Genomic DNA, 11,708 nt, shown 5'->3' on the forward strand with positions numbered 1-11,708 from the left:
CAAATCTACACGAATTGTGTTATTGACTACTTAGATAGATATATAATCCTGCAATATGGGCCAATGTTATAACCTTTTGTTATTCGTGATAATCAGAAGCCAAAAATCCAAAATGTCCAACTACCTCAATGCATAGTCTATGAAATGATTATATTTAGATCTTTAGCCTATGCATGTGGCACCAATTCAGATAATTCTTTAAATAATATTTGTGGGTTTATACTTGTGATCCCCAATTCGTGAGATGAAAATCTTTGGATGTGGTCGATCAATCGCACTGTCCGGAAATTCGTGCTATGAAATTTTTTTTTAGCAACCCATTAACATTTTTATCTGTTCTTTTTTCACTCAATTTTTTGGGATTGGTCCCTTCTCAAAAGTCCTATCCACACCCCAGTCCCAATACTCACCACACAAACTCCTTAGAGTCACGAATGTCGGCCAAATTTTCCATATGCCCACGTCACATTTTCCCAAATTACAACTTACCCACAACTTACATATATGTATATAAATTATTTAAATAATATAAGATAAAGAAAAAGGACGAGAGAGAAATACGGAGGAGAGTGACAGAGAGAGACAGAGAGATAGAGAGATGCTGGCGAAGGAGTCATCGGCGGCGGCGGCGGCGACGTTCGACCTGCCGGAGGAGGTGCTGGAGGTGCTGCCGGCGGACCCGTTCGAGCAGCTGGACGTGGCCCGGAAGATCACCTCCATCGCCCTCTCGACCCGGGTCTCCGCCCTCGAGGCCGAGTCCTCCGACCTCCGCGCCGGGCTCGCCGAGAAGGACGACCTCATCGCCGACCTCCAGTCCCGGGTCGAGTCCCTCGACGCCTCCCTCGGCGACGCCCTCGACAAGCTCTCCCGATCCGAGCTCGACAAGGTCCCCCGAAAACCCGACCCGACCCAATTCGATTCTCTCTCTCTCTAGACTCTCTCTCTCTGTGGGCGAAATTGAATTGGTGTTCTGTTGGTTGGGGTTGCAGGAGAATCTGGTGAAGGAGAACGAATTGCTGGCGGGCACCGTGAAGAAGCTGAGCAGGGATGTTTCCAAGGTCTCTGCTCATTTCCACTCCATGCGTTGACTTTTGTGCTCATCTTAGTCAATTTAAGTGCAAAGGCTGCATCTTTTAGTGAAATGTAACTTAGCATTGTGAATTAGTGTCATGGGTCATTTTGGTTTTTTTGGGTGAAATTGGAAACTGGAGTTGGCCATTGGGATGGGCTGTGTGAAGTGCGAACGGTGAAAGCGTTCGTTCCTTCAAAGTTCATCGGCTTGGTTACAGAACCCACTGGAGTTCAAAGGCTACTGGTGGAACCTGCGGTTCGAAATTTAATGGTTTTTCTGAGTTATGATGAGAATTCGATCATGCTAGTTTGACACATTGATGAAAACTGCGTGTTTGAGCTGCAAAAGAAAGTGGGTTTTATGAATTTTGATGAGCAATGGCAATGCCCTTGCGTGGTGCTGGAATTTGAAAACTTACTTGAAAGACCCGCTATCTGTTTAGGTTTCGCGCCTTTGCATTAAATTTGCTTTAAAGCGGGCCTCATGAGAAGATGACCTAGTTCTCGAGTAATTTCGTTTTAGCTGGTGTTAATTTCCTTCTCTGGTGTGTAGTTTGGTAGTTTCTGCTGCTCGGTTGGTCTGAGGTTTGGTGTTGTGGTTATGCAGTTGGAAATCTTCAAAAAGACGCTCATGCAATCCCTTCAAGAGGATGAAGAAAGTTCTGGCCCTGCACGAGCTGGAGCTTCACAAATCATTGCAAAGCCAACACCGAGCGGTAATGCTTATTCTCTAGCTTTCCTGACAAAACGTTTCTTGCAATGTTGATGTATATGTGCATTGATGAAAAAATGGGCCACTTGTTGCTTTCTACCTGATTGGCTGAAAACGAATGAATGCCATTTGGCTGCAAATCTTAGTGGATTGTTGGTTCTCGTATGGCAGTTGAAGCTTCCTTAGTTCCCGTGGAATTTACAACATGCATATAAGCAAACGAAATTACCCCTTTCATTCATATGCACGCATTGTCCCAGATTTTCTTTTGGCAGTTGTGGTTGGTTAGTCGAGAATCATTGTGATTGAATCATCAGACTATTTTGTCAACTCAAAATGATTGTTTTGTTTTCTTCAGAAGATGATGCCCCACTGCCTCCAAGATCTTCTTCAATTAGAAGTCAGTCCTCAGAGGTGGGAAATTCTCTATCGGAGGATCGTGAGACCGATGGTATTCTCTAATTCCTCATCTGTAGGAGGATCTGTCATGTCACTTTCATACGGCACTGTAGATTCTTGTCATAATAGACTTTTCTGTTGGGCATTATTCACAATGATGTCAAAGTTCATGGCATAATGCATGACTTCGTACGTCTGTTTTTATTAAAATAATTTCTTTATTTGGCAGTTCCACGACCTGGTATGTCATATGGCTATCTGTTAGCATCGCAAACTAGCACACCACGGCTTACTCCTCCTGGCTCACCTCCCAGTCTATCTGCCTCTGTATCTCCTACAAGAACCTCAAAGCCACCGTCACCGAGACGGAATGCAATGTCATTCTCAACTTCGAGGGGAATGTTTGACGAAAGGTCTTCTATATATTCTTCTGTGCCCCCAGGCCACCATGGTTCCATAACAAGTTCAGAGTCTGGGTCATACACTGGTAAGCCCAACCATTACTCTGAAGTACCCGGTCATGTATATGCTTGAAACGTCCATTGCTTTTGATGCATTTTGTCAAGGGGTTTTGAAAATATGTATGTGAAAGAAGTACGATCGACATTTGAGTTTAAGACATAACAGCTGCAATCTTTCTGCCCCTCAAAAGTTTGTTGTTTGCACTCATTTGAAACTTCTTTGAGGTGTACTTACTCCCTCATTTGATGCTGCACTGATTGTAATTTTTAGATTGGATTTGTTGATGAGGATTATCAGCGACATAGAAATGACCAAGAGATTGTTCATTGACAGCTGCATTTGAGGATTATTGCTGTAGACTTTCTTTTACTAGACAACTGTCTGGTCAATCCTCTTATTCTTGCTTGGTTTACTTTTCTTCAGGAAGAGCTCGAGTCGATGGAAAAGAATTTTTCCGGCAAGTCAGGTAAGGAAATTGGAGTATTTCATAGACAGAAGAAGTGTTTGTGTCGGTATAAGGCAAGCTTGTAGGTCTAATTTTTTCTTGGTCCATCGAATGCTAATGTGTTGATGGTTACTTTCTTGTTCCCCTGGAACCATAATGAGATGCTTCTCTGACTCCTTTGTTTTATCAGGAGCCGCTTGTCGTACGAGCAATTTGGTGCATTTTTAGCCAATGTGAAGGAATTGAATTCTCACAAGCAAACTAGAGAAGTAACATCTCTCTCTCTCTCTCTCTCATCTCTGTGTGTATGCATGTGCGAGCGAGCAGCGAACCGCTTCAGTTGGGATCGAATCTAATCTGTCTTCGTTTACGTTGGGTTTTTGCAGGAGACGCTAAGAAAGGCTGAAGAGATTTTCGGCCCCGACAACAAAGATCTTTACGTGATATTTGAGGGGTTGATCACCCGCAACGTCCATTGAGATCTTAATTTGCAGTCTGCAGTGGCATGTAAAATCCGCGACCATCTTGTTTCTACATTCAGATGATTCATCCACACTTATTTTTTGATTTGTAAATCAAGGAATAATCCAAGTGTAATTACGCTTGCCTGACAAGTCATAGTCCATCACTCATCAGGTTTGTGAGTTGAAAATGTGTAACTGGTTTGCTTCTGATTGCATTTTGTTTGACATATTAGCAGATACCAATAAAGATACAAGGTTGTCGAATTGAAAGACGATAAATATTGATTTACAAAATGATGTGATGGGTTTGTGTGAACGTGATCTGTTTGTTTAAATGTTGATTTCATTACTTTATAAGCCGACTATATATATGCAATTCTTACATATTTTGGCTAGAATTTATAAAAGAAAACTGAACATGATAGGTGACTCATTAAGCAAATTTTTGTTATGCTTTTGATAATTGAGATTTAAAAGAGAAAGAACTGTCTTATATGGTTATTGGCGTTATAAATATTGTGAAAATAAGCCTCCAAAGATATCATTAATATATTAGACATTATGAGTATTATTTAAGATAAATTATTAAGACCTTTTGTATATGATTAAATATAATATATTAGAAGATTGCACCTATTATTCAGGCGAGATATTCCAACATGAGCAAATTATATTATTTCACCAATGAAAAAATGTCCGCAAAAGAAAAATACAAACATATCCATCCACTAGGAGAATTTGTAAGTCTTATTTTTTAGTCAAATGAAAAGCTTGGCAACCAATATGATAAACAGAATTACTTCTAGACATATTCATGAGACTCTTAACTTATAACACGGTCATCATCAATTCGAAAATAGGAAAATGAATTTTGAGTATTATTCCCCTAACATGGTGCCCCCTAATTTAAGTTTGTTTCATTACAAGCACACTTCTCCATGACTTTCAGGCAAATTTTGATTTTGATTTTTTGTGATTAATTTGTCTATCATGTGCTAATGGATCCAAACTTTATCATGACCTTGAAAAAAACATCTAGAAAATAATTTGAATCAAAATGCTCTAAAATTAAGCTCTGTATGTTATGCATACAAGTGGCTATTTTGTGAACAATAAAATTATCATCAAGACATTAAGTTAAAGGAAATTTTCCTTTTTATTCTATATTAAATTGATAATATTAGACGAAAAAATAATGAAATCGGTACTAATAGTTCTCTTGAGTATCGAAGAGAAAAAATTAACTTGAATAATGTTATTTACTTTGACAAAAGAAAAAGAACAAAGACAGAAAAGAGTGGACCCATGGAATACGGTTTCATAGACTCTCACATGGGTAATCCCCTATTACGAGGTCAAACACTTGGAAAAATATCTAAAAATTCCTAAAATTATTGTACGGTGGTCAATTTAATTATAAACCTTTTAATTATATCAATTTAATTCTAAACCTTTCAACAAATTGTAAATGTAATTCTAAGTATTTTGATTTGTGTCAATTTAGTCTTAAATCTTTTAATGATTTGCCAATGTAACCACAATCCTTTTAATGATTTGATAATTGAATCATTCTAGCCAATTATGGCAAGAAATTATTGATGTGGTAATCTAGTCAAGCCGAGTGTCCTTATGGTATGATAGATGGTCGGCAAGACGATGTAAACAATTTTTGCAAATTTTAATTTTTTGGAATTTTTTTTTCAATTCCTTTTCTTTCTTTTTTTTTTTTTTTCAAGGAAAAATAAAAATAGAAAAGGAAAGGAATTTTTTTTTATAAAAATTATAGAAATTGTCCACGTTATTATTAGAAGTGTCACGTAGGACGGTCAATGCCAACTAAACCGTTACGTTAGTGATTCCCGTCCAAATTGGCTAGAAAGACTAAATTAATAAATTGTTAAAAAAATTAGAACAAAATTAGCTGTCATACAATAGTTTAAAAATTTTTTGGACAATTTTCTTAGTACTTGGTCAACCCACCAACTTTAGTGTCTTAATGATAAATATTTAACATTGAAATTTGATATTATCACATCATAAATATTGTAAAAAGTGCACTTTTAAAGTCTGTTTCACATTATAATTCTCTATGATACATTTTCTATAGATTGAAAATTATGTCAGATTCAATATTTTTTATTCATATATTTTATTTTGAAAATCCTTATCCTTATTGATTTGCACTAACTTGAAAAAGAATTCCCTAAAAAATGTTATGATTAGACAAGTTCTCAAAGGTCTTTTCATCGAATCATTATTTACTTATGTAAGATGTCATAGACAGCAGCCTAGCCACACTAATGGATGGTATTTGAATATTCAGCACTCATTCACTGATTAAAACTCTTCTGGAATGCACCTCAACCCAGAGTATGCTCCTGGTCTTGGAAGAAAATTCTCCAGCTTAGAGGTAACTTTCGAAGCTCCTTTAGATGGAAGGTTGGTAATGGTTTCTCTATGTCCCTTTGGCATGACTATTGGTTGTCGTGTGGCCCTCTTGATTCATTTGTGCCTCCATCGTTCAGAACCGCTCTTCATATTCCTGATAATGCGGTGGTTGCTGATTTATTTTCGCCGTTAGGCCAGTCCTTTAAGGAGTTCTTACTGAGATGGGGTATATCCCTCCCGAACTTGTCTTTAAGTAATGACAGATTTATATGGTGCGGTCATCCATCGGGCATCTTCTCGGTTGGATCTGCTTGGAATGTTATTAGGAGTAAGAAAACTCCGGTTAACTGGGCTCCTCTGATTTGGGACAATGCCATTGTTCCTCGGTACCAGTTCATCCTCTGGCTTATTGTGAAGAATCGGCTTCCCACGCAGAGTATGCTTCTGTCCTATGGACGCATTAACTTCAGTGTATGTGCATTCTGCAGCGAAGTCCCTGATTCTAGAGACCATCTCTTCTTCGGATGTCGCATCTCGACTTCTCTGGCCTTCTTTTGGGCCGCCAGATGCAACCTTCCTTGGAGAAATCAATGCTGGAGTGAGGTACTCTCTTGGGCTCGAAAGTTCCTAACTGGAAATGATTTCTATCATAGAATTGTCCGGTTCTCCTTCGGGACCCTTTGTCATCTCATTTGGAAGAAGAGGAATGCAATCATCTTCAGAGGTGAATCCCTTTGTCGTTCCTGCGCTAAAAAACCACCTAATTAAGGTGGTTAAGGACAAGTTAGTACCTTCAAGAATGTCGATCCTGCTCCGAGGAACAAGCGGCTTCAGAGAGGATGGGGCTTTGATCCGGCGGTCTTCTCCTCGGTCTCCTGTTGATCCTTCTTGTTTTCCGTATCTGGTTGTATTTCCGTTCTTTGCCTTTAGGTAGAGTGCAGGAGGTTCGGAGGTTGTCTCCGTTTGTCTTCTTTCTTCCCTAGGAGTTTCGTCGCTTATCGTGTAGCCTTGTGCTCTTTTTCATCGGATCCCCCTCACTTTGCCGCCACTGGTCAGAATGTGGGTTATGGTTCCGATCTTTTGTAAGCTTCCCCTCTTTTTAATTTAATTACCTTTACCAAAAAAAAAAAAAACTCTTCATCTTTATTACTCATTTAATTGAGAAAAAAATATGCTTTTATGTGATTTTTCAGTAGGATAAATATATGAAATCCTCCAAGCTGTTGTTTCCTACCTAATTACGAAAAATATACTATTCGATATTATTCTCTATGATAAAATAATTCAGAGAAACATTGTATAATATTTCCTAGCACTTCAATAATTGCACATGCTTCCCTTAATAAATCTTCTGCTCCGTATAAAGAAGGAATTAAAATGAGAACCAACAAGGACAAAGAGGAAGAAGGGAGGGTCCCAAGGAAAAATAAAAATAGAAGAAAAACAATTGAACAAGAGATGTGACAATTGGCATTTGTCTGTCCTTTCAATTGACAAGAATATCATTATTTAATTATTACTCTCTCACAATAAATAAATAAATGAATGAGTGAGTGAATGAATAATGGAGGGAGAATATGATGTCACAGGACAGGACAGGATATGTGCTTGATGGTGAAAGAAGGGAGAACATAGACCACTCAAATCAGCTCAAAATAATTGATTTCCCAGTAGAAACTAAGCAAGATAAGGATTCTCTCTCCACGTTCTGGATGTCCGAACAAGAAGGCTTAGTCGACCAAAACTCACACATTTTTTACTTATATTATAAAAAAAAAGTTGGGCCCTTTTAAGGGAATCTTCATCATGTCTTTTGCCCAACTTTATCTTGGCTTAAAATAATAGAAAGGCATGTATATTGCGTTGCATTATGGGTCCCAAAGGAAAACTAGGGTTTGGATTTTTTTATTTTATTTTATTTGCGGCGTGGGGAGGGAGGGGCGTGGGGTTTGGTGGCATGCATGACTTCAAGAATTAAGCAGAAACTAAGTAAAAGTGACTCTACTTTTTTTCTTACCCTTTGTACCATGAGGTTTCGAAGGAACAAAGGACACTGAGACTTTTATTAGTGTTGGGTTAGATATTCCAATTGTAAGATTAATAATATTTAAATATATTTGTAAAGCAAATGTAGCATGGTCAGCTTGTTGGTGACAAAACCCATGTTCCAACAAGATTGCTCCACTCGATTGGTTCTTTAAGATTATGAGATTACTAATGTCATTTATAAAATATGTTTGTATAAAATAAGAACATGAAGAAGATAAATTGATGTAATCACTTTATATGTTAAACTGACGGGTGCATCAAGTATTTATAAGCTTTATCCTTGACTATCTAAGATAACAAGCAATTAGGATCAATTAGGGATATGCATGGTAAGACCGATAGTTGCATAATCCCCAAAAATATAGAGAATCTAGAGAGATGTGAAGAATCTCCTAATGATCTCTAACTGTATAGGTATTTCGTTATGAATTCTTGTCTTATAAGAAGAGTGCAAAAAAATAAATAAATTTGCCTCTATTTTTCCCCTTCTCTCCTGTCAAAAGAAATTCCTTTCCTCATAATCTGAGAAAAAAGTAGACCTACTTTTGTTCCTCAATTAAATCAACTAAGAATCCTAGCGCCCCAAAGCGAGGGCTACTGCTCATGACATGAGGTGATTGAAGAAAACAATTGTCAATATAAAGTTATAAACAACTTATTATGGGTATTACCATCTTCACTGTCATTATTCAATAATAGAAAATTTCATTTTCTTGCCTATGATAGATGGATGAAACCGAAGTACATATATGGATAATAAAACCCTCTCCAAGTAAGATGCGTTTAAGAAACATAATTGTAAACCAATGGGTCAAAACAAATCATACTTCAAATGAGTACACTTGAATCCGCACATTTAGGGTGATGTAAATAAGGAAAGTGCCGATAAAGTTACCATAAAAGTCAAGGAAGTGCCTTGACTTCTCGAAAAAACCATTGAGTCCTCACGCAAGACGGATTAATACACATCAAATTCAATTTAAATTATGGGGTACATGATATAGGGGGATAGATGAAGTTACTTAACATTAGCACATTGGAAGCATAGATCTGCAACAAATTGATTTAGCAAAATCTAATTAAATCACACTACCAAAGAAAATAAGAGAGAGAAAAAAGTATTTATGTCAGCGGTATTACATATTAAGTGCAATTCCTCGTAAGTAATATTTGTGATTCTCTAAGTCATCACCACACGTTCTCATTCGAAATTGGTAAAAAGAAGAATCTTCTCCTTTGAGAATAATCGAATATGGAAAGTGTTCAATTGAAACATGAAAATGTAACTAGGTTGCTCTCAGTTACTCTTGTTGGTCGTGTCTAGGCAGTAGATTCATTAAACATTAACTCTTTCTTTGAAAATAAAAAAGCAGAGGTTACTTGGCAGTGGATGTAAGGAGGGACTCTTGATTCTATCACAAAAGACCACCAATCCAGAAGATGTTAGTTAAGTGGGCAGAGCATTTCCCACATTATAAAGCAAGTCAATTTTGTATTTATTTTTTTAAGACCACATCAAGCCACTGAAAATCACTTTCAGAGGTTCTTCTTTAGCATTTATAGCTTCTCTGATCTGATCTGATCTAGCGGTTTATTCTGCCCACCCCTAAGATCTGCCAATTCAAAGCCACAGGCTCATTGGTCACCATCCGCACTCCAGTCTTCGAGCAGGCAGGGAACAACAGGCATGGAGGTGGGTCAGATGCAGAGGAGGTTGGTAGAGTTCACCAAATCATTGTTCATGGAGGTAAAAAGTTCAAACTTGTAAAATTTATGTGCGTTTGTAGTTCCTTATTTTTTTCTGGGTTTTGTCCGATTGTGTTGGTCTTGACTTCGGGAAAATTGTTCTGTTTTTGGTTGAGAGGAAGGGTTTCTTGGACGGTCAGTTTTTGCAGCTCCAACAGCTGCAGGATGAGAGCAACCCTGATTTTGTTGTGGAAGTTGTGTCCCTCTTCTTTCAGGATTCTGAGAAGCTGCTCAATGATCTGACGTCGGCTCTGTAATGAAAAATTCCTTGATTTTACCTGATTTGGAGAGACTGATGTTGTTGGTCTATTATTTGTTTTGGCCTTTGGCCATGGGACTTCTCTGATTTTACTTCTGATTTTGTCGTCCCTGCACAGAGAGCAGCAAAATGTGGACTTTAAAAAGTCGATGCCCATGTTCACCAGTTGAAGGGCAGCAGCTCCAGGTGCGTCAGAATTTCCTTGAAAATAAATGAAAATAACAAATACTCAATCCCACTATTTTCAATTAAGACAGAGACCGGAAACTCACTTTTTCAGAATATACAATCTAATTGTTCCTTCTAAATTTGCAGCATAGGTGCACAGAGAGTTAAAAATGCCTGCGTTGTGTTCCGCAGCTTTTGCGAAGAACAAAACCTCGAAGGGTGAGTTCGGTTGATCTCGTGTTTCGGAGTTTCATGTTTCGTCGTTTCATGTCCGATAGATCACAGCAGAGCTATCAGGATTCAAGAAGATTCACAGGACATTAGAATTGGACATAAAAATTGAGGAATGATCCTAAATGTTCTGAACATGATTTTCATGCTTTGTGTGGCAGGTGCATGAGATGTCTGCAACAAGTGAAGCAAGAGTTCTACCTTGCGAAAAACAAGTTTGAAACTCTGTTCACCGTGAGTATATCCACCCTTGAATTCGAGAAAGAGCTCATCTGAATTCGCAGCCAATTTGAATCCGTAGCAACTTTTGGTTCTTGCTCACTGCTTAATTTGTCGAGGCATATGTTCTTGTTTGCTGCAGCTGGAGCAGCAAATCTTGGCGGCCGGCGGTTCCATCCCGGCGACGGAAATCACGAGTTTCTAAGGATTTAGAAAGAACATCGACGTACCCCTGCTATGCCTTGGAGAATCCGCTAACCGATTTTGCGAATTTTCTTGGGACCATAAGCTCAATAAGTAACCATGTCTCTGGGTGGTCTCCACTGAGAAAGATGTCTCTCTCTTCTGTGTTTGTAGGTCTCCTTAAACAGGAACATATTTCTGTGTAGTCTAGCGTTTTTGGCTATATTTGGGATTTAATTATGTACTTTCTTAAGCTGATGGGCAGTGGAGGTGGCCTTATTACACCACAGATTTTGGTGTTCAAAAGAAGAGCACAAGATCTTCCTAATGCAGAACATAACATTAGAGAAAATTTCTGCACAATGTTCTCGTCGAGTCGTAAATCCAGCACGATCTTCACCCTGCATGTTTAGCATCTAAAAATGAATTACCGAGTACGATTTCCTTATGGCTTTGTGCGATAAGTAAATCAATTGCGACGCCTAAGTACACAGCATCGTCGTTTAATTTAGTTGACATAGCATTTTCTGGATCAACATGAGAAAAATCTGGCACAAAGTGGTGCTAACCTTAAGATCTTTCTCTCAATCAAGACATCACCATCCTTTTCCAGAACGAGCTCTTCACCTAGATGGCAATACGATTGTAGCCTCGCGAAAATTCAATCTTCAGAGAGATTATGCCGCGTCAAATCATTCAATTGATGTACATGAACTAGCTGCTAGCACTTTCGTATCTATGCGTATGCAATCGATCATCCACCAAAACAAGAAAAATGCTAATTGTCGATAGAAATATTAGCCCATTTTTTTGGGTTGCCGTTGTTACCAGTGAACCTGGTCTGTGACGACTTATGTGGACCATTGAGGTCACGCAGCCTATTGGCCTCTTTCCCGGTTGATGGCTTTGTAA

At 38.4% G+C, this 11,708-nt stretch overlaps 1 protein-coding gene and 1 pseudogene across 1 annotated transcript; both read left to right on the forward strand.

Moving 5' to 3' along the window:
* The first annotated feature begins 547 nt into the window (after window positions 1-547).
* LOC120290168 (uncharacterized protein At4g15545-like) lies at window positions 548-3,850 on the forward strand. The gene is made up of 8 exons (XM_039305893.1): window positions 548-886; window positions 990-1,058; window positions 1,679-1,787; window positions 2,142-2,234; window positions 2,412-2,669; window positions 3,068-3,110; window positions 3,280-3,358; window positions 3,476-3,850. The coding sequence occupies exons 1-8, from the start codon at window positions 599-601 to the stop codon at window positions 3,566-3,568; spliced, it is 1,032 nt and encodes a 343-aa protein (XP_039161827.1). The 5' UTR covers window positions 548-598; the 3' UTR covers window positions 3,569-3,850.
* A 5,516-nt stretch (window positions 3,851-9,366) lies between these two features.
* On the forward strand, window positions 9,367-11,152 carry LOC120289926 (annotated as a pseudogene).
* The last annotated feature ends 556 nt before the right edge of the window (window positions 11,153-11,708 follow it).

Source organism: Eucalyptus grandis, chromosome 2 (genome assembly GCF_016545825.1).
Source record: "Eucalyptus grandis isolate ANBG69807.140 chromosome 2, ASM1654582v1, whole genome shotgun sequence".
Taxonomy (NCBI): domain Eukaryota; kingdom Viridiplantae; phylum Streptophyta; class Magnoliopsida; order Myrtales; family Myrtaceae; genus Eucalyptus; species Eucalyptus grandis.